The 24,342-nt window shown below is 40.1% G+C and overlaps 2 protein-coding genes across 2 annotated transcripts in view; one reads left to right on the top strand and one right to left on the bottom strand.

Moving 5' to 3' along the window:
- The window catches only part of LOC121383129 (nuclear hormone receptor HR96-like), a 151,753-nt gene that overhangs the window by 21,209 nt on the left and 106,202 nt on the right, over positions 1 to 24,342 (top strand). The gene's annotated exons all lie outside the window — the stretch shown is intronic.
- LOC121383480 (uncharacterized protein DDB_G0290685-like) lies at positions 3,697 to 7,630 on the bottom strand. The gene is made up of 4 exons (XM_041513553.1): positions 7,626 to 7,630; positions 4,829 to 5,486; positions 4,456 to 4,743; positions 3,697 to 4,329 (listed from the first exon to the last, which is right to left on the bottom strand). Exons 1-4 carry the CDS (start codon positions 7,628 to 7,630, stop codon positions 3,697 to 3,699), a joined length of 1,584 nt encoding a protein of 527 aa, XP_041369487.1.

Genomic DNA, 24,342 nt, shown 5'->3' with positions numbered 1-24,342 from the left:
ATAACATTAAAAAATCCACAAAAAACCTGACCGAAAAAAAGGAGGTTTTTTTTTAACAAATTACTATCCATTTAGAGTTGAATCCCTTTGTTGATATAGGGATAAATACAACTGATGATTAAACAACCAAGGTAAAGTAATTGCCACTGTGCACTGCATTATCGATTACTATTATATACATTGTGTATTAACAATGCACCACAACTAGTCAAAAGCAGTGGTATATGCTATCCTGTCTGAGAGATAGTGCATATAAAAGATCCCTTGCTCTATTAGAAAAATGTAGCGGGTTTCCATTCTAAGACTATATGTTAAAATTACCAAATATTTGACATCCAATAGCCGATGATTAAGTAATCAATGTGCTTTCAGTGTTTCCCCTAGGGGCCTGAAGGACCCTGCACCGACCCCGTGAATTTCTTTACCGGGACCGTAAAAATTATAACCATTTAAAAAAAGGGACGATATTATAAAAAATAAAAATAAAATGCAAATGCTAGTAGTCATAAATATACTAGTATTCCACAAATATGTACATAGTTAGAGCCTGGTGGCCAGTGAGGGGAAAACAAATAAACCATCATGATGATGATCGAATGAAAAACCCCCAAAATCAACCAACATCTATCATACATGTATATAAAAAGGAAAACAGATATATAAGTCAATACTTTCGATTTCCTTTCACATGTAACAGTTCACTAATAAATATATGGTCACCAGTAATCTATGCCCCATCCCTGAAATGAATATACCTACATATGTAATTTTATTAAAGTCCAAGGTACCCAAACAGTTGGTACTCTTAACACAGTGCAGGCGTGACAAAATAAACGGTGACCAGTCTCGTCAGATCAAGGTTTTTTAAAGGTTGCACATAACCATATTGTTTTACGAACTTCGAAATGTTTTTTTTGTTTGGTCTGTTTTTGTTTTTGTGTTGTTATTGTTTTTTAAAATTATATTTAAACATTACATAATAAAATTTGCAAGACTTGCAAGAAATTATTTTTAAGTGCATTATATGATGAATTAACACAAATTAAAAAATGTACCTACATATATAAAAAAAAATTTTTTACTTTCTTTTATTTGTTTTATCAGTGATTACAATTTAGCAGGTGGATTTTTTATCATGACCAGTAAATTTTTTATCCACTGGTCAGTATGGGAAGTCATTTTAAAAAAATTCTAGAACCCCTGATATACATTCAGAAGTAGGACTAATGAATATCCAATCATGGCCAATTAATTTTTAAAATCACCAATCCCATGGTTAGTGGATTTTAAAAAAAATTCTAGAAGACCTGGATTTTACTTTTAGATAAATAAATTACAATCAGTAATTCAGCAATATGTATTATCTGTTTGTGCTTAGTCTATTACTTTTATACTTCTTTTTCAAATTACTGTTTAGACATTATGGAAATATTTAATAATCTTGAAGCAAACTATTTTGCAAACCCTCTGAACAAAAATCCTGGGGGAAACACTGAGCTTTAGTGGTGTAGTTACACAAAACAAACTCTCTTCATGAAGTAAACACATACATACATACATGGCTTTATATGTACCTACCTACGTACACACACATACCAACTACCTGCCATTCATGCATGCTTACACACACCACACACAAACATGTACACATACACACATACATACATACACACACACGTTCATTCATTCGATCAAACTGACATAATATGCTTTCAACTAATGTAACACCTAACACTTGATAGCTGGCTTATTTATCATGCTGGGGGTTGCATTAAAAGCTAATCCATCTAACTTGGAGTATTCATCTACAAATGAACCTACACATTGTTTAGTGGCGGGACATAGCCCAGTGGTAAAGCAGTCAGTCTAGGATCGATCCTCGTCGGTGGAACTATTGGGCTATTTCTCATTCCAGCCAGTGCTCCACAACTGGTGTAACAAAGGCAATGGTGTGTACTATCCTGCCTGTGGGATGGTGCATATAAAAGATCCCTTGCTGTTAATCGAAAAGAGTAGCCCATGAAGTGGCAACAGCGGATTTCCTCTCTCAATATCTGTGTGATCCTTAACCATATGTCTGACGCCATATAACCGTAAATAAAATGTGTTGAGTGTGTCGTTAAATAAAACATTTCCTTTTTTCTTTTTTTTTGCACATTGTTTACATCATATGCTCTGAACCCTTCCTACAAATTAAGGCATGCAGTGCCCTCGTCCTCACACTAATCTCACATATATGTATCGGAGTAAGAATACTCAGACATAATCTGATGCATCTGTCGTATGTTCAAGGATTTGCGTAGCCCACAAATATTTTCCTGTTGTCTATGTCAATAGCTGGCTATGTGTATTGCAGTCGGAGGATACAGCCATGTCTCCACCAGACCCATGGCAGAGGTGATTTCTGTGTTTGTTGCATACCACATGGCCATTCAGCGTGCACTGCAATGAGGGTTTCTCATTTGTTTATTGATCTATTGACATGCACCAGTGATTGGATCAGTGTGTTGTTGACGTATATCTGCGTGCACACACCATGACGGCCATGACACATTTGAATGGTTTAATACGTGCTATTCCTAATAACCTCGGTAGGATATTCTACGGTTGACCTACATGTAGTTCACAGGTAAGCATGTGTGTGTGTGTATATCAGAATTATCTACCTGTGCGTGTAGTTGTCAATCACAATGTCAGCTTTATTTGTTGTTGTTTTATGCTTGTTTACGTGTATGATAACTAAGTGCGAGCAATATTGTTATGTTCTGTAGCGTTCCGCATGAATGTGTCTCATATTTGGGTCACCACATTTCATCACCTGTGTCCTGTAGTAACCACCAAAGCAAGTGTTTCACTCCATAAACACTTAGCAGTGTTCTAGCTAGCAATAAATAGAAGGGTGCTGCTCCTTACCCCTAATTATCACCACCCTGCCCCTGGTTAACACCACCCTGCCCCTGGTTAACACCACCTGCCCCTGGTTAACACCACCCTACCCCTGGTTATCACCACCCTGTCCCTGGTTATCACCAACCTGCCCCTGGTTATCACCAACCTGCCCCTGGTTATCACCAACCTGTCCCTGGTTATCACCACCCTACCCCTGGTTAACACCACCCTACCCCTGGTTAACACCACCCTACCCCTGGTTAACACCACCCTGCCCCTGGTTATCACCACCCTGCCCCTGGTTAACACCACCCTACCCCTGGTTATCACCACCCTACCCCTGGTTAACACCACCCTACCCCTGGTTAACACCACCCTGTCCCTGGTTATCACCACCCTGCCTGCCCCTGGTTAACACCACCCTGCCCCTGGTTATCACCACCCTGCCCCTGGTTAACACCACCCTACCCCTGGTTATCACCACCCTACCCCTGGTTAACACCACCCTACCCCTGGTTAACACCACCCTGTCCCTGGTTATCACCACCCTGCCTGCCCCTGGTTAACACCACCCTGCCCCTGGTTAACACCACCCTGCACCTGGTTATCACCACCCTGCACCTGGTTATCACCAACCTGTCCCTGGTTATCACCAACCTGTCCCTGGTTATCACCAACCTGCCCCTGGTTATCACCACCCTGTCCCTGGTTATCACCAACCTGCCCCTGGTTATCACCACCCTGTCCCTGGTTATCACCAACTTGTCCCTGGTTATCACCAACCTGTCACTAGTTATCACCACCCTGTCACTGGTTATCACCACCCTGCCTCTTGTTATCACCACCCTGCCCCTGGTTATCACCACACTGCCCCTGGTTATCACCAACCTGTACCTGGTTATCACCACACTGCACCTGGTTATCACCACCCTGCCCCTGGTTATCACCACCCTGCACCTGGTTATCACCAACCTGTCCCTGGTTATCACCAACCTGCCCCTTGTTAACACCACCCTGCCCCTTGTTATCACCACCCTGCCCCTGGTTATCACCACCCTTCCCCTTGTTATCACCACCCTTCCCCTTGTTATCACCACCCTGCACCTGGTTATCACCACCCTGTCCCTGGTTATCACCACCCTGCCCCTTGTTATCACCACCCTTCCCCTTGTTATCACCACCCTTCCCCTGGTTATCACCAACCTGTCCCTTGTTATCACCAACCTGTCCCTTGTTATCACCAACCTGTCCCTGGTTATCACCACCCTGCCCCTTGTTATCACCACCCTGCCCCTTGTTATCACCAACCTGTCCCTGGTTATCACCAACCTGCCTCTTGTTATCACCACCCTGCCCCTTGTTATCACCACCCTGCACCTGGTTATCACCAACCTGTCCCTGGTTATCACCACCCTGTCCCTGGTTATCACCAACTTGTCCCTGGTTATCACCAACCTGTCACTAGTTATCACCACCCTGTCACTGGTTATCACCACCCTGCCTCTTGTTATCACCACCCTGCCCCTGGTTATCACCACACTGCCCCTGGTTATCACCAACCTGTACCTGGTTATCACCACACTGCACCTGGTTATCACCACCCTGCCCCTGGTTATCACCACCCTGCACCTGGTTATCACCAACCTGTCCCTGGTTATCACCAACCTGCCCCTTGTTAACACCACCCTGCCCCTTGTTATCACCACCCTGCCCCTGGTTATCACCACCCTTCCCCTTGTTATCACCACCCTGCACCTGGTTATCACCACCCTGTCCCTGGTTATCACCACCCTGCCCCTTGTTATCACCACCCTTCCCCTTGTTATCACCACCCTTCCCCTTGTTATCACCACCCTGTCCCTTGTTATCACCAACCTGTCCCCTTGTTATCACCACCCTTCCCCTTGTTATCACCACCCTGTCCCTTGTTATCACCAACCTGTCCCTTGTTATCACCAACCTGTCCCTGGTTATCACCACCCTGCCCCTTGTTATCACCACCCTGCACCTGGTTATCACCAACCTGTCCCTGGTTATCACCAACCTGCCTCTTGTTATCACCACCCTGCCCCTTGTTATCACCACCCTGCACCTGGTTATCACCAACCTGTCCCTGGTTATCACCAGCATGCCCCTTGTTATCACCACCCTGCACCTGGTTATCACCAACCTGTCCCTGGTTATCACCACCCTGCCCCTTGTTATCACCACCCTGCACCTGGTTATCACCACCCTGCCCCTGGTTATCACCACCCTGCCCCTTGTTATCACCACCCTGCACCTGGTTATCACCAACCTGTCCCTGGTTATCACCACCCTGCCCCTTGTTATCACCAACCTGTCCCTTGTTATCACCAGCCTGTCCCTGGTTATCACCAGCCTGCCTCTTGTTATCACCACCCTGCACCTTGTTATCACCACCCTGCACCTTGTTATCACCACCCTGCACCTTGCTATCACCACCCTGCCCCTTGCTATCACCACCCTGCCCCTTGTTATCACCACCCTGCACCTTGTTATCACCACCCTGCACCTTGTTATCACCACCCTGCCCCTTGTTATCACCACCCTGCCCCTTGTTATCACCACCCTGCACCCTAAAGTTTGTTTTATTTAACCACACCACTAGAGCACATTGATTTATTAATTATCGGTTATTGGATGTAATTCTGACAGTCTTAGAGAGAAGAAACCCACTACATTTTTCTGTTAGAGCCAGGGATCTTTTATATTCCACATTCTGTATTCGACAGACAGGACAGCACAAACCACGGCCTTTGATATACCAGTCATTGTGCACTGATAGGAACAAGAAATAGCCCAGTGGGCCCACTGAAGGGGATTGATCCTAGACCCTTGCTACTAATGGGAAAATGTAGTGGGTTTCTTCTCTAAGAATATACATTAAAATAACTGATGTTTAATAAATCAATGTGTTCTAGAGGTGTTGTTAAACAAAAAACCCTTAAGCATCAGGGTGGTTTTTATTTAATATTAGGTGAACAGTGAAAACTCCTAGACATGGGCCTAATACACTAAGAAGTTTTCACTGGTACAACCAATTATTTTAAACACAACATTTACTGCTTCATAAAATGTTACATTATTGGAAGCTAGCAAAACTGTTATACAAGTATGTTCATGTAAAAGTGATTTAATAAGCTCCTGACAGCTAGCAACAGCTTGTTAGTAAAATCAATCTCTATTGTGACTTTGAATAGTCAGTATTAACTATTTAAATTATGTATATTTGTGTGTGTGTGTGTGCGTGTGCGTGTGTGTGTGTGCATGTGTGTGTGCATGTGTGTTGTGTGTGTGCGTGTGCGTGTGTGTGTGTGCATGTATGTGTGTTGTGTGTGTGCGTGTGCGTGCATGTGTCATTTTATTTATATGTTTATATGTTTTAAAGGGACAGACCCTAGTTTCAACCGGTGAAAATTAACACGAAGTTTAGTTAATCTACAAACCTGAAACACATTTGGATAAAGTTACAATTGAGTGAAACATGAGTCTGTGACTTTGAAATGGTGAATTGCCCTCTAAAAATAGACTATAACTCGACTCCATAACTGTTACTTCTCAGACGCATGTGCGTTTTCAAAAATATGAGCAATGCATTTTGTGATATTAAAAACACCAGGATGACCAAAAACACTTCGAATGTACGCAAATGGATAATCTAAACATAAAATGTGAGTAAAGTATGATTTCAGTTATCAAAAATGGCTCCAATAGTAAAAAAATATGCCTTAGTGTTTAAAAACTAGGGTATGTCCCTTTAATGAATGAAGGAAATGTTTTATTTAACAACGCACTCAACACATTTTATTTACGGTTATATGGCATCGGACCACACAGATTTTGAAGGAGGAAACCCGCTGTTGCCACTTCATGGGCTACTCTTTTCAGTTAGCAGCAAGGGATCTTTTATATGCACCATCCCATAGATAGGATAGCACATACCACGGCCTTTGATGTACCAGTCGTGGTGCACTGGCTGGAGGGAGAAATAGCTTAATGGGCCAACTGACGGGGATCGATCTCAAACTGACCGCGCATCAAGCGAGTGCTTTACCACTGAGCTACGTCAAGCCCCACCCCCCACCCCCTTTAATGAAGTAAACAGGCAAGGTATAGGTATTACTTGTTATGGTGGTACGTGATGGTGTACTTTTTTGCTTTTATTGGTTTTGTTAAAATTCTGCATTTAGCTCCATTTTTCACAAACTATCAGTCCTTGATTAATAAAACATAATTTATAGTTGCACCTATGGAAGGAAGGAAATGTTTTATTTAACGACGCACAAAACACATTTTATTTACGGTTATATGGCATAGGACATATGGTTAAGGACCACACTGATATTGAGAAAGGAAACACGCTGTTGTCTTAAAAACAATTTACCGGGGTAACACATTGTTAGAATCCAGCACTATATGGTAACTCAAACATAAGAAATTATCATAAAAAATGCCCTGTAAATAAATAACGCTCCACCCAGCTAATAAAATCCTGGCCAGGACACAGACTTGGGATGTTATGGTATACATACAAGTAGGCTGTGACACCACACTGGGCATGGAGTCCAGCAGAAAGGAGAAATACAACAACTAGAGTGCTCACAAGTCCCATCATGCTGGACCAAACTATACTAAGGTCACTGTAAAATGTTAGTGGCAGTGTAACTGTCATATTAATTAATTTCAGAGTGTCAGCAAAGTGTGTTATTGTGTACCTCATCATTACCATTTTAACCCCGCTATTACATGCAAAATGATGATGTATTTGCACTGATAGAAATGAGCAAAAAAATTTTTTCGTAGTCCATGGTACAAATACATCTAGAAATCTGTTTGTCTGCCAATATGATCACTTTTTCCAGATAAATGGATTGTTTTATTCAAGTACCAGGATGATGTTTGTAATTGCTCAAAATGAAACTGCACTGAACATTTTTACTTAATTGTTTACTGGACAATCACCGAGGCACATTTTGCTTGTCCAAATAAATTTTCACTTGTTGGGACAGATGGACATGTGCTTATTTTGAACACTGCATTTGTAATCAGTTTGTGTGATTATATAAAGCAACCGTTTCTAACATTGCTGACAAATTTCAGTCTCATTTCTTTCATCAATGGGTCAAAAATATTTGCCTTAACCAGTTGGTATTATTTTTCAATTGATAAAAATGCACACATCAGTGCATGTATATGATCATTATTTTTAAAATTTGTCATATATCTGTTGATATTATATTACATTGGCATTATATGTAAAATATTTTTAGATATGTTGTTACATTAATTACATTAATATTAAAACTGTTCTTTATAAAAATAAACTTTTCGTATTATGATGTTTTCCTTTGTCAAAGTCCCTACTCTCTTGTATTTTCATCACTAACCCCACTCATATTTTATAAGTGTTTGAAGTGAAATACACAAATAACAGTTTTTCATCACTAACCCCACTCATATTTTATAAAGATTTTGAAGTGAAATACACAAATAACAGTTTCAGCTGTTGGCCCATTATGTTTGAGTTGCAGACCCTAGATCCAGTTGTGATAATGGACATTAAATGTGGTTAATCTATAAAGCTATAACACAACTGGATAATGTTACAAGAGAGTGACACAAAACAGGAGTCTGTAACAATGAAATGGGGAAATCCCTTCTAAAAATAGAATCAAACTAATCGCTATAACTGATATCTCTTGGAGGTAAGTGCGTTTTTAGAATTATACAAAATTAATTTCATGGTGATATACAAACACCAGGATAACCTGAAACACTTTGGACGTTCGAAAATGGATAATCTAAATAACAAAATTAAGTAATATCTGATTTCATTTATACATATAAAAAGATGGCTCTAATAGTGAAAACACTGCGATAGTGTTTATAAACTAGTGTCTGAGTGTTTAAGAGCTACTGGGAAAATCTACCACTGTGAGTCACAGCTGGAGATGCAGATGTTTTTGACAAAGGACATTAATCAGTTTCCCTTATTTAGTCTCTCCTGACCAGACAAAGCCACAAAGCCACAAAGCCATCAAGCCTTTTTCATCAAACTTGATTTCCAAATTTTTCTCGTTCTCATTTTTTTCTCCGTCTTTGTTTTTTTATGTAGCAGGTTTTCGCTGTATGACTAAATGTCAGAATTACCAAATGTTTGACATCCATTAGCTGATGATTAATAAATCAATATGCTCTAGTAGTGTCGTTAAACAAAAACAAACTTTTTTTTTCATTTGGTTTTTCATTACTTTGTTCGGTTATCTGTGTGTTTCAAGCCAACTCGGCTGGCTGTATCAGTGAGAAAATGAGGAGGGGGTGAAGTATGTATTATCCTCCTCTGTGGGATCGTACATATGAAATATCCCATGCTACTGACGGGGGAAAAAAGTGTCACTTTTGTCTCTAAGACATACGTCAGAATTACCGGATGTTTGACATCCAAAAGCCGGATTTCTCGCTCCAGCCAGTGTACTATGACTGGTACATCAAAGGCCATGGTATGTGCTATCTTGTCTATGGGGTGGTGCATATAAAAGATCCCTTGCTGCTAATCAGAAAGAGTAGCCCATGAAGTAGCGATAACCATAAATTTATAACCATAAATAAAATGTGTTGAGTGCATCGTTAAGTAAAATATTTTCTTCCTCTAAGAGTATACGTCAAAATTACCGATGTTTGACATCCAATAGCCAGTGATTAATAAATCAGTTATTATGTGCTAAGTTATGTTGTTAATGTACCAGTTGTGGTGCACTGGCTGGAGCGAGAAATAGCCCAATGGGTCCACCAATGGGGATCGATCCTAGACCAACTGCGCATCAAGCGAACACTTTACCACCAAGCTGCATCCAAGTATTATATCTAAAGATCATAATTATAACCCTTCCTTTAATTGATTTTGGTATGTGTCTGTACGTGTGTGTGTGTGTGTGTCTCTCTCTGTCTCTCTTTCTCTCTGTCTCTGTCTCTGTCTCTCTCTCTCTCTCTCTCTGTCTCTCTCTCTCTCTCTCATATATGTATATATATATAAAGCTGAATTTCCATGTTTTCATTTATTTAAAATGCTCTCTGTCTCTCTCTCTCTCTCTCTCTCTCTCTCTCTCTCTCTCTCTCTCTCTCTCTCTCTCTCTCTCTCTCTCTCTCTTTCATATAAAGCTGAATTTCCTGTCATAAAAGGTGAGCATATTCTGGCCCACCGGTTACACCTATACCATGCTGTTGTCTGTTATTTCATGTAAAACAATAAAAAAAAAAAATGTGCGAGTTTCACCAAAGAGATAAAAAAAAAAAAAATGTGTAAGTTGATTAGTCACAAATTCTGATTCATATGCATATAGAGAAACAAACTGGCGAGTATTGAAGCAATTAAGGTTGGGTGCCCATGGGGATTCCTATTTCCATTCTATATGTCCTATCCCAAAGCAGACATATGTTGTCAATGAGTCAGATCAAAAAAGTGAGGACTTTCTCTTTTAAAAAAAAATGACACAAGTAGCTCGATCAGACAAGTGTTCTACTGGCTGAGTTAGATCCCACCCCTAGTAATGTTCTACTGAGGTGATTTGATCCTATGACATAAGTAGCTCGATCAGACAAGTGCTCTACTAACTGAGTTAGATCCCACCCCTGGTAATGTTCTACTGAGGTGATTTGATCCTATGACATAAGTAGCTCGATCAGACAAGTGCTCTACTAACTGAGTTAGATCCCACCCCTAGTAATGTTCTACTGAGGTGATTTGATCCTATGACATAAGTAGCTCGATCAGACAAGTGCTCTACTAACTGAGTTAGATCCCACCCCTGGTAATGTTCTACTGAGGTGATTTGATCCTATGACATAAGTAGCTCGATCAGACAAGTGCTCTACTAACTGAGTTAGATCCCACCCCTGGTAATGTTCTACTGAGGTGATTTGATCCTATGACATAAGTAGCTCGATCAGACAAGTGCTCTACTAACTGAGTTAGATCCCACCCCTGGTAATGTTCTACTGAGGTGATTTGATCCTATGACATAAGTAGCTCGATCAGACAAGTGCTCTACTAACTGAGTTAGATCCCACCCCTGGTAATGTTCTACTGAGGTGATTTGATCCTATGACATAAGTAGCTCGATCAGACAAGTGCTCTACTAACTGAGTTAGATCCCACCCCTGGTAATGTTCTACTGAGGTGATTTGATCCTATGACATAAGTAGCTCGATCAGACAAGTGCTCTACTAACTGAGTTAGATCCCACCCCTGGTAATGTTCTACTGAGGTGATTTGATCCTATGACATAAGTAGCTCGATCAGACAAGTGCTCTACTAACTGAGTTAGATCCCACCCCTGGTAATGTTCTACTGAGGTGATTTGATCCTATGACATAAGTAGCTCGATCAGACAAGTGCTCTACTAACTGAGTTAGATCCCACCCCTGGTAATGTTCTACTGAGGTGATTTGATCCTATGACATAAGTAGCTCGATCAGACAAGTGCTCTACTAACTGAGTTAGATCCCACCCCTGGTAATGTTCTACTGAGGTGATTTGATCCTATGACATAAGTAGCTCGATCAGACAAGTGCTCTACTAACTGAGTTAGATCCCACCCCTGGTAATGTTCTACTGAGGTGATTTGATCCTATGACATAAGTAGCTCGATCAGACAAGTGCTCTACTAACTGAGTTAGATCCCACCCCTGGTAATGTTCTACTGAGGTGATTTGATCCTATGACATAAGTAGCTCGATCAGACAAGTGCTCTACTAACTGAGTTAGATCCCACCCCTGGTAATGTTCTACTGAGGTGATTTGATCCTATGACATAAGTAGCTCGATCAGACAAGTGCTCTACTAACTGAGTTAGATCCCACCCCTGGTAATGTTCTACTGAGGTGATTTGATCCTATGACATAAGTAGCTCGATCAGACAAGTGCTCTACTAACTGAGTTAGATCCCACCCCTGGTAATGTTCTACTGAGGTGATTTGATCCTATGACATAAGTAGCTCGATCAGACAAGTGCTCTACTAACTGAGTTAGATCCCACCCCTGGTAATGTTCTACTGAGGTGATTTGATCCTATGACATAAGTAGCTCGATCAGACAAGTGCTCTACTAACTGAGTTAGATCCCACCCCTGGTAATGTTCTACTGAGGTGATTTGATCCTATGACATAAGTAGCTCGATCAGACAAGTGCTCTACTAACTGAGTTAGATCCCACCCCTGGTAATGTTCTACTGAGGTGATTTGATCCTATGACATAAGTAGCTCGATCAGACAAGTGCTCTACTAACTGAGTTAGATCCCACCCCTGGTAATGTTCTACTGAGGTGATTTGATCCTATGACATAAGTAGCTCGATCAGACAAGTGCTCTACTAACTGAGTTAGATCCCACCCCTGGTAATGTTCTACTGAGGTGATTTGATCCTATGACATAAGTAGCTCGATCAGACAAGTGCTCTACTAACTGAGTTAGATCCCACCCCTGGTAATGTTCTACTGAGGTGATTTGATCCTATGACATAAGTACCTCGATCAGACAAGTGCTCTACTAACTGAGTTAGATCCCACCCCTGGTAATGTTCTACTGAGGTGATTTGATCCTATGACATAAGTACCTCGATCAGACAAGTGCTCTACTAACTGAGTTAGATCCCACCCCTGGTAATGTTCTACTGAGGTGATTTGATCCTATGACATAAGTACCTCGATCAGACAAGTGCTCTACTAACTGAGTTAGATCCCACCCCTGGTAATGTTCTACTGAGGTGATTTGATCCTATGACATAAGTACCTCGATCAGACAAGTGCTCTACTAACTGAGTTAGATCCCACCCCTGGTAATGTTCTACTGAGGTGATTTGATCCTATGACATAAGTACCTCGATCAGACAAGTGCTCTACTAACTGAGTTAGATCCCACCCCTGGTAATGTTCTACTGAGGTGATTTGATCCTATGACATAAGTACCTCGATCAGACAAGTGCTCTACTAACTGAGTTAGATCCCACCCCTGGTAATGTTCTACTGAGGTGATTTGATCCTATGACATAAGTACCTCGATCAGACAAGTGCTCTACTAACTGAGTTAGATCCCACCCCTGGTAATGTTCTACTGAGGTGATTTGATCCTATGACATAAGTACCTCGATCAGACAAGTGCTCTACTAACTGAGTTAGATCCCACCCCTAGTAATGTTCTACTGAGGTGATTTGATCCTATGACATAAGTAGCTCGATCAGACAAGTGCTCTACTGAGTTAGATCCCACCCCTGGTAATGTTCTACTGAGGTGATTTGATCCTATGACATAAGTAGCTCGATCAGACAAGTGCTCTACTAACTGAGTTAGATCCCACCCCTGGTAATGTTCTACTGAGGTGATTTGATCCTATGACATAAGTACCTCGATCAGACAAGTGCTCTACTAACTGAGTTAGATCCCACCCCTAGTAATGTTCTACTGAGGTGATTTGATCCTATGACATAAGTAGCTCGATCAGACAAGTGCTCTACTAACTAGTTAGATCCCACCCCTAGTAATGTTCTACTGAGGTGATTTGATCCTATGACATAAGTAGCTCGATCAGACAAGTGCTCTACTAACTGAGTTAGATCCCACCCCTAGTAATGTTCTACTGAGGTGATTTGATCCTATGACATAAGTAGCTCGATCAGACAAGTGCTCTACTAACTGAGTTAGATCCCACCCCTAGTAATGTTCTACTGAGGTGATTTGATCCTATGACATAAGTACCTCGATCAGACAAGTGCTCTACTAACTGAGTTAGATCCCACCCCTAGTAATGTTCTACTGAGGTGATTTGATCCTATGACATAAGTACCTCGATCAGACAAGTGCTCTACTAACTGAGTTAGATCCCACCCCTAGTAATGTTCTACTGAGGTGATTTGATCCTATGACATAAGTACCTCGATCAGACAAGTGCTCTACTAACTGAGTTAGATCCCACCCCTAGTAATGTTCTACTGAGGTGATTTGATCCTATGACATAAGTACCTCGATCAGACAATTGCTCTACTAACTGAGTTAGATCCCACCCCTAGTAATGTTCTACTGAGGTGATTTGATCCTATGACATAAGTAGCTCGATCAGACAAGTGCTCTACTAACTGAGTTAGATCCCACCCCTAGTAATGTTCTACTGAGGTGATTTGATCCTATGACATAAGTAGCTCGATCAGACAAGTGCTCTACTAACTGAGTTAGATCCCACCCCTAGTAATGTTCTACTGAGGTGATTTGATCCTATGACACAAGTACCTCGATCAGACAAGTGCTCTACTAACTGAGTTAGATCCCACCCCTAGTAATGTTCTACTGAGGTGATTTGATCCTATGACACAAGTAGCTCGATCAGACAAGTGCTCTACTAACTGAGTTAGATCCCACCCCTAGTAATGTTCTACTGATTGAATATGGGGGCAAGACCAGGGCTAGCTCTGGTACTCGCCAAATTTCAAAAACAATTGCCAAATTTTATTTTGATTTGGCGAAATAATTTTATAAAATAATTGATATTTTGTTAGAAAACATCTGGGTTTCTGCAATTTTTTAAAGTTTAATAGATACAAAACTAGCCCTGAAGACATAACCCAGTGGTAAAGTGCTCGCTTGATGTGTGGTCAGTGTGGGATCTATCCCCATCAATGGTCCCATTGGGCTATTTGTCGTTCCAGCCAGTGCACCATGACTGGTATATCAAACACCGTGGTATGTGCTGTCCTGTTTGTGGGATGGTGTCTATAAAAGATCCCATGCTACTAATGGAAAAATGTAGCAGGGTTTTTCTCTAAGACTACATGTTAAAATTACCAAATGTTTGACATCCAATAGCTGATGATTAATAAATCAGTATACTCTAGTGGTGTCGATCCTAAACCGACTGCACATCAAGCGAGTGCTTTACCACTGGGCTATGTCCCGCCACCCATGTAAAAAAGCCAAGCTACATTGTATATAGTTCAGTGTTATAAGCTACATTGTATATAGTTCAGTGTTACAAGCTACATTGTATATAGTTCATTGTTACAAGCTACATTGTATATATACTCTTCAAAAGAAGAAACGCAAAACCACATTGTCGTAACATTTGGAGAATTGATTTAATTATTGAATGGTGAGTCCGATAATTACCAAATGTTGCAGGATTGTTCACAATTCACTCTAGTCCATTGTGAGTAAGTGATAGGACACACCACCAAGGTCAAGGTCATCTGGAGTCAATACCGGGTGTGGCCTCCGCGTGTGTTGACAACTGCCTGGCACCGCCTGCCCATTGAAGCAACCAGAGTACGGATGACGTCCCGGGGGATGGTGGCCCACTCGGCCTGCAAGGCTGCTGCCAGCTCGGGCAGGGTCTGGGGCTGTGGTTGTCGCTGTCGGAGGCGTCGGTCCAACTCGTCCCATAGATGCTCAATTGGGTTCAAATCCGGTGATATCGATGGCCAAGGAAGGACATTAATGTTGTTGTTCTGTAGGAAAGCCGTTGTGAGACGTGCTGTGTGAGGCCTGGCGTTGTCATGTTGGAACACTGCGTTGGCGTTGGCCATAACTGGAACGATGTGTGGCCGGAGGATCTGGTCAATGTAGCCCTGTGCATTCAGGTTGCCCTGCACGTGGACCAGGTCAGTTCTGCCAGTGTGTGAGATGGCTGCCCACACCATGACACTACCCCCGCCGAATCTGTCCACTTCCTGCACGCAGTTTGCCGCATAACGTTCACCACAACGCCTATACACGCGACATCTTCCATCATGACGTCGGAGCAGAAATCGGGACTCGTCACTGAACCACACCTGTCTCCATCGCAGTTGAGGCCATTGTCGATGAATCTGGCACCACTGCAGTCGGAGTCGACGGTGTTGTGGTGTTAAGATGACACCTCGAACTGGACATCTGGCACGAATTCCTACCTCACGTAGGCGGTTCCGTACGGTCTGGTCGGATATCCTGCGCAAACCTGGTATTGCTGCGGCTGTGGAAGTGGCAGTAGTCAATCGTTCCCAAAGGTGGCGTACCCGGATGTAGCGGTCCTGCCCGGGGGTAGTGACTCGTGGTCGACCGGATCTAGGGAGGTCACGTGTTGATCCATGTTGCTGGTAATGGTCCCACAGTCTGGAGATGGTGCTTGGGGACACATGGAATGCCCTGGCAACGGCCGTTCTGGATTCGCCTGCGTCTAGTTGGCCGATGGCATTGTTTCTCTGCGGTTCACTGAGACGTGGCATGTCCTGGATTGTCAACTGTCGGCCAGATACAGAGGCCAGGCAAGCGAACACCCTGCACTTTTATACTGTCGGTGTTCATGTTGCACGTGCAGACAACGCACGTGCAGTGGTGACATGGTTTGCACGTGGCTGCGTTTTTGCGAATATTCACATTTTGGAACTTTATTGTACAGTAGCTGCGTTTTATCGAATGTAACCGTGGGAATGTGTTTGGGACATGCAATGACCTTATATTCACAAAGCATGAACCGGTAGGAAACATAAAATCGGAGTTATAACCCATTTGTACCCTTTTGCGTTTCTTTTTTTGAAGAGTATAGTTCAGTGTTACAAGTTGCAAGCTGGGTCATGCACCAGCACAGAACAAAAGACTTTTCAGTGACCTATTACCATTTACCGTATTTGACCAGGAATAAGCCCAGGCAACCAAAATAAACCATTATGAGCTTAACAATATGGGCTTATTTATTTATTAATAATTGTTTTTAATGATTTTCTTCTTTTTAATTAAAAAAATTAAAATGATCTAGGAAGATAACATTAAAAACATTTAGTACCACATATTTTATTGTGTACCTTTTGTTATTAATCTATTTATTACCCCCCCCCCCCCCCCCCCCCAAAAAAAAATAAACAACCCCAAAAGCAAAAAAACAACAAGAAGACATTACTTGTACATATCATTATCACAAACATGCATAAAATTAATCATAAAAGGTATTCTTTGTATGTTAACAATTTTGGCCATTTTATAAAAAGAGTCTCCTTTTTGTTCTGTCCAGAACACTGCTTATTGCAAATATTTTTAAGACTATTTTTAAAGCAATGATTTCTAAAGACTTGTCTAATTTAGTAATTATTCCTTATGCTGTATAAGAGACGGGATTTAGCTCAGTGGGTTGAGTGTTTGCTTGAGGTGCTTGCGTCGCAGGATTCAACCACCTCAGTGCATGGATCCATTCAATTGATAGTTTTTTCTCTCATTCCAACCAGTACACATACCACAACTGGTGAACGGCAATAGCATGTGCTTTCCTGTCTGTGGGAAAGTGCATATAAAAGATCCCTTGCTGCATTAGGAAAAATGTAGTGGGTTTCCTCTGATGACTATGAGTCAGAATTACCAAATGTTTGACATCCAGTAGCCGATGATTAATTAATCAATGTACTCTAGTGGTGTCACTAAACAAAACAAACTTTAACTTTAACTGAATTTTGAGGGCTATAGTGAATATTCAATAGTCACGTTCACCTCGATTTTTTCACATCGAGGTCTGCGATCTGTCCATTAAATTTCAAGATACATGTAATTCATCGATGCCATTTTAAATGAACTGAATTATAGACACATGAGCAAACAGACAGAAAGAAAAAGAAACCATGCGGTCAACATTGATTAATTAGCAAATTGCACCCAGTGCTGTATAAATATGAGTTTGTAATAGTTTTAAAGGACGCTTGAAATATTGATGTGTATGATATACAGCGAAACCTCTCAAAACCGGACCCTCTGTAAACCGGAATTCCACCATAACCGGACATTTTTCATGGTCCGTTTTTAAAAATCAGTACACAACTTAACCTCTTTAAACTGAATACCTCTTAAAACGGAACATTTGACTTGGTCCCAAGGGTGTCCGGTTTAGAGGGGTTTCACTGTACAGGTATGCAAGTTCTGATTTCTGTTGAAAAGCTGAAGCCCAGGTTTGGATCTAACTGAAAAATAGCTTGAGGACCCTTGCATGCAGCGCTGTAGGGACAATGAAGTTTTAAGTCATCATCAGCACTTTGAAGTAAACAGGAAGTTTCCTTTTGTTTTGCAGGGCAATTAGAGAATTGCGTGCTATCATCTTCACACACGGTTTAACAACTGAGCAACTTGTTGAGTTGGGCTTGATGCCACTTATATAGTGCTCCAAGTGCTTCTTGTAGAAAGATATCAGCCAAGTGTTGGTTAATGATATCATTTGTCAAACACTTTCAATATATATACAAATGTACTGGCCAAGATGGGGGTGGAGGTTGGTGTAGGGAGGTAGGTCATTTTTTATTATTATTTTTTTTTTACATATTTTAAATTGCTCCTCCATATTGACAGTTTTCAAAAGCAAAATATTCTTGAGCAAAATGAACACACAAAAAACAAACAACAACAAAAAAAACCCCAAAAAACCAACAACAAGCAAGCAATAACAACAGCCCCCCCCCAAAAAAACCCAACCAAAACCCCCCCCCCAAAAAAAAACCCCAACCCCCCTATAAAAAACAGAAAAACATTCCCATAACAGCAACTCTAAAAAACGGACAAAAATAACTTTGAAAAAAAAAAAAAAAAAAAATTCTGCAGCATTTTTGAGTTAATAAAAGTTGTAAAATTACTTAAATTTCCTAGTCTTGTTTCTCATAATAAAACATTATTTTTAACCTGAATTGTGTCATTAAATATGTTTTATGGAATCGGTTTATAACAACGCCAGACACTAGTGTCCAAATACATGTCTTCTTTCAATCATTTGTTTTTTATTTGTCTTTTGTTTGTGTGTGTTCTACATGTACACATATAATGTATCTAGATCATTTGACCGGTCTCGGTGGCGTCGTGGCAGGCCATCGGTCTGCAGTCGAGGCATGGGATTTTTAATCCAGATACCGACTCCAAACCCTGAGTGAGTGCTCCGCAAGGCTCAATGGGTAGGTGTAAACCACTTGCACCGACCAGTGATCCATAACTGGTTCAACAAAGGCCATGGTTTGTGCTATCCTGCCTGTGGGAAGCGCAAATAAAAGATCCCTTGCTGCCTGTCGTAAAAAGAGTAGCCTATGTGGCGACAGCGGGTTTCCTCTAAAAACAGTGTCAGAATGACAATATGTTTGATGTCCAATAGCCGATGATAAGATAAAAAATCAATGTGCTCTAGTGGCGTCGTTAAATAAAACAAACTTTACTTTTTTTAGATCATTTGTGACATTTAATAATAATCATTTTCATTTTCATATTCTGTGCATCAAGATGGGGATTGATTTATATGTGAATTTTATGTATGTGGATTACATGTATCCAGTTGTACATAAAAATTTCCAAATATATTGTACATATATCTAAAATAATCAGCTTCCAAAATTACTTTGAGTGGTAGCAAAGTCCATCGTATGTACAATGTACTATCCTGTCTCTAGGATATGCTGCATATAAAAGATCCCTTGCTGCTAAATGGAAAGCGCAGCCCGTTGCGTAATGGCAGCAGATTTCCTCTTTCATTATTTCTATGAGTCAGAATTACCAAATGTTTGACATCCAATAGCCGATGATTAATTTAAGGATTGTCTGGGGTTTTTTTTATGTTCATCTTGGTATGAATAAAAAACATCCGCAAACTCAGATGCAAACTCATTCACAGATGAACTTAAAAGAAATAACAGACAATAATTATAATTAAATTTGAATCATATACTTGCTAATAATAACACTAAAACTTCACACTTTATGTTGAATTATTTTTGGTCCATAACCAAACGCTCAATATAAGACAACTTGCCCATATAAAATGATTTCATTAGATATGACGTTCCCTGACGACATTCATTGTGAAATGAACAAACTCCTGTTGCTATGTCTGGACCAATGGGATGACGTTATGTTGTAATGAATGTAATGGAAATTTAATTAATGTTCTCTAGTGGTATTGTTAAACAAAACAAACTTTAAGTTAAACTTCCATTATCTTTTTTTATTTTTTATTTTTTTTAAAATTTATTTATTATTCATTTTTTTTCATTGTCCCAGATCACAAACATAGCAGTGTCAGGGATGGGAGCCCCAAATCACTGCTGTACATATAATAAATATACAACACATATATCCATACACAAACAAATACGTACACACGTACCCAGATGTCCTCCGATACATACACATCTGTACATACATCGATTCACACATACATACACATACATATATGCAAAAAGGCATCAATGTAAGTGTGTACAAGAGTAGTAAATATACATACATGTAATTGGTTTAATCTGGAATATTATAAAGAGAAGAGAGAGGATAAGGAAGAGGGGGAAAGAGGTAGTTAATAGTGTTGTTAAACATTCCTTCTTTCCTAATAGTGTCATTAAACATTCATTCATTCCGTCCTGATAATATGTTCTGTACCTGCATGAACCACCACCACCAGTATCATGCATGAGTAATCCTTCACAAAGCCTGTTTTTACAGCCACATTTTGTTTAACGATTTCTACAATTTCTTGTCGTTCTAATACATGGGGTGGGACGTAGCCTAGTGGTAAAGCGCTCGCTCGATGTGCAGTCGGTGTGGCATCAATCCCTGTCAGTGGGCCCATTGGGCTATTTCTCGTTCCAGCCAGTGCACTGGTATATCAAAGGCTGTGGTATGTACTATCCTGTCTATGGGATGGTGCATATAAAAGATCCCTTGCTACTAATCGAAAAGAGTAGCCCATGAAGTGGCGACATCGGGTTTCCTCCCTCAATATCTGTGTGGTCCTTAACCATATGTCCAACGCCATATAACCATAAATAAAATGTGTTGAGTGCGTCTTTAAATAAAATATTTCTTTCTTTCTAATACATCGTCCTCATTGATGAAGGTGGGTGTTTTTTGTTTTTTTTATGAATCTGAAATTTAATTATGCCTTGTGACGTTGTAACAGCTGTCGGGCATTCTGTAGAAATTTTGACAATTATCAAAGCCCTGTAGAAAATAAAGGATTCGATTGCATCCAAATTTATATATTTTTACAGACTTTTTTTTTTCATGTCTCCGAAGCTGACAAAACATCAATGACAAAGAGATTTATGTGCACATTCAGAGCAAGCTGTTGTAGCACACGCCTATCCTGGCCACAGGGGACCGGCCTTGGCTGGTTCCCTCTGTCCAGGACAGGATGGGACACAACATCCCTTAATTGGTAAGGTTATACAAACGTGTATTTTCTTTTTCTTTTTTTGTCAATAAAAATAATAGTGTTTTGTTGGGTACCCAGCCATGTTGGCATTAAGGGCAGTGAAAAGGATAGATTCTGCAGCCAAGTCTGCTATTAATTTACCACATGAGGATGGGTCTCTCATATGTACTGATTTTTAAAAGAAAAATTACATAATGAATATATTTTTTTGGACTTGGCAAGAAGTTGGGAACCATGCAGTTGTGAATGAGTTTCATTCTGTCAAGCCATTGGACTGTTTCTTGTTCCAGTCAGTGGTTCACAAGTGGTGTAACAAAGGCTGTGGTATATACTATCCTGTCTGGGATATATGATGTATATAAAAGATCCCTTGCTACTAAGGCGTATTAAAAAAAATGGTTTGGTTCCGGTTACCCGACCGTCCCTAAATTTTTGGTGCCGACCCTAAACGTTTTTTTAACCTTTTCCCCACCCTTTTTTTTCCCACCTGTTTTATTTAATAATCCATTAATATCAATCCTAATTTTCGTCGACTCTAAAAACAACAACTGCAGAGAGATGCCACGAGATCTGTCAGTCCAAGATCTCGTTACCAGAAGACCCGGAACACTTCGCGCAATTTTACTTCCGAAGAGTTCCAAATGAAAAGCTTCCGAGAGCCATTCGGAACTCCTCGTAAATTTCCACGAAATATAAGCGTAGCGGAATGTGACGAGGTGTTCCGATTCCTTGAATGTCGTTTCATTTGAAATTGATTTAAATACATGTGTAATATTATTTGATTTGGATGAGCACATTTTTGACATTCTACTCTGTAAATGGAAGACGCCATTGACACCACATGCTCTCGGACGTGTTCTCGTACTCATTCGGAACTACTCGGAACTTGTGAATCCAGTCTTCAAAATGTTACGCTAGTTTACTGTTAAAAAGCAGAATGATACAAATTTCCAGTCTATTTTGGTAGGGGAATTCCCTAAAACGTAATCGAACTTCTAGAAATACCGAGTTACGATTCAATGTTAAACATAAAGAGTAAACATGAAAATACCCGATTATGCTGAAAAGATTACTTAAATTAAATATTTAGACATCAACTCTATCAATATTTTGCATTTTTTGACAAATAACCCCTGTATTTATTATTAAATATGATGATATCCATGGCATTTGAAATGAACTGGTAGTACCCAAAACCTTAAGAAATGACAACTCTTTTCACATTTAATAGCGTCTGCAGTGCTGTAGTTGTGAGGGGGTGTAACCATGTTGTGGATCAGACCTTTAAAAGCAAAAATACAAACCTGTTTTACCTCTTTGTCAACAGTGCAAAGATACTGTGCAGTGTCCTTATGGACGACCAAAAGGGAAACTGTTTTCCTGAAAATAGTTGTTTTCTTTTGATATCTCTGCTATGAGGATAGTTAGTATGGAGATCTTTTTGTTAACTTATTTTGTTAATTTTTTATTGACATCTTCGTTGTGTTCATGATGTACATTTTGTTACTGCAATACTGGCAATGAAATAGGCCGGGAAGATCAGTGTTGTTGCTGTAGTTGTGAGGGGGTGTAACCATGTTGTGGATCAGACCTTTGATATTAAAACTTTTTTCCAATGAACAAATTATAGTGTTATTTTAGTGTTATCGTAGTTTATAAGCTTACTGTGTAGTATTAGACTTGGGTGGTGTTTACATTAATACCGATTGTGGTTTGACTAGGTTACGACATGGTTTTTTTTTATAGAAAATAATTAATGATTCTCATTAGAGTATGTATTGTCAGTTGCACAGTAACACAAAGAAAGAGCTTTTAATATATTAATCTGCTATACTATTCAGGAAAATGGGGGGGGGGGGGGGGGGAAGTTTTCCCTACCTACCTACCCTATTTGTTTTTGGCATGTAACAGGAACCAAACAATTTTTTTTACTTGGCCTAATTGAAAAGAGTAATTTAAACAAAGGAGTGGTGGCAGCAGGTTTATTTCTTTGGCTCTTTAAAACCATACAAGTATGTTGATGGCATATAACCATACTAAAAACACTTCTAAAACTGCTTTGGCTCTTTAAAACCATACAAGTATGTTGATGGCATATAACCATACTAAAACACTCTTTAAAACCATACAAGTATGTTGATGGCATATAACCATACTAAAACACTCTTTAAAACCATACAAGTATGTTGATGGCATATAACCGTACTAAAAACACTTCTTTCTTTGGCTCTTTAAAACCATACAAGTATGTTGATGGCATATAACCATACTAAAACACTCTTTAAAACCATACAAGTATGTTGATGGCATATAACCATACTAAAAACACTTCTTTCTTTCTTTTAAAACCATACAAGTATGTTGATGGCATATAACCATACTAAAACACTCTTTAAAACCATACAAGTATGTTGATGGCATATAACCATACTAAAACACTCTTTAAAACCATACAAGTATGTTGATGGCATATAACCGTACTAAAAACACTTCTTTCTTTGGCTCTTTAAAACCATACAAGTATGTTGATGGCATATAACCATACTAAAAACACTTCTTTCTTTCTTTTAAAACCATACAAGTATGTTGATGGCATATAACCATACTAAAAACACTTCTTTCTTTCTTTTAAAACCATACAAGTATGTTGATGGCATATAACCATACTAAAAACACTTCTTTCTTTCTTTTAAATCAATGTGCTTTGTAGTGGTGTGAGCTGAGACGTAGCCCAGTAATAAAGCATTCGCTCAATGCGCGGTCGGTCTGGGATCGATCCCCGTCTGTGGGCCCATTGGACTATTTCTTATTCCAGCTAGTGCTCCACAACTGGTGTAACAAAGGCTGTGGTATGTACTACCCTGTATGTGGGATGGTGTAAATAAAACTTCCCTTGCTGCTAATTGAAAAGAGTAGCCCATGAAGTGGCAACAGCGGGTTTCCTCTCTCAATATCTGTGTGGTCTGTAACAATATGTCTGACACTATATAACTGTAAATAAAATGTGCTGAGTGCATTGTCAAATAAAACATTTCCTTCCTTCGTTATTAGTTGTTAAACAAAAAATTTCTTCCCATTCTTTATCAACATGTTCACAAGTTTAGTAAGACTACTCGTTTTTGCTAATTGTGTATACCCTTTTAAGTATTTGTTTTGTACACTCGGGGTGGGGGGGGGGGGGGAATGTTGATGAATAATTGTAAACAGCATGAAAGTGGCATCATTTGTCCGATTAAGACTCCAGAGGATGGAAT

The sequence above is a fragment of the Gigantopelta aegis genome, chromosome 10 (genome assembly GCF_016097555.1).
Source record: "Gigantopelta aegis isolate Gae_Host chromosome 10, Gae_host_genome, whole genome shotgun sequence".
Lineage (NCBI taxonomy): Eukaryota > Metazoa > Mollusca > Gastropoda > Neomphalida > Peltospiridae > Gigantopelta > Gigantopelta aegis.
Note: the sequence above shows the minus strand (reverse complement) of the source record. Positions and strands in the feature narration are given on the sequence as shown.

Excerpts from the sequence above, each read along its gene's own strand:
- LOC121383480 (XM_041513553.1), bottom strand. Across the intron at positions 4,744-4,828 it reads TTGGTGATAACAAGGGACAG|GGTGGTGATAACAAGGGGAA; the intron begins GTTGGTGATAAC and ends AACAAGGGACAG. Across the intron at positions 4,330-4,455 it reads TGCAGTGTGGTGATAACCAG|GGACAAGTTGGTGATAACCA; the intron begins GTACAGGTTGGT and ends GGTGATAACCAG.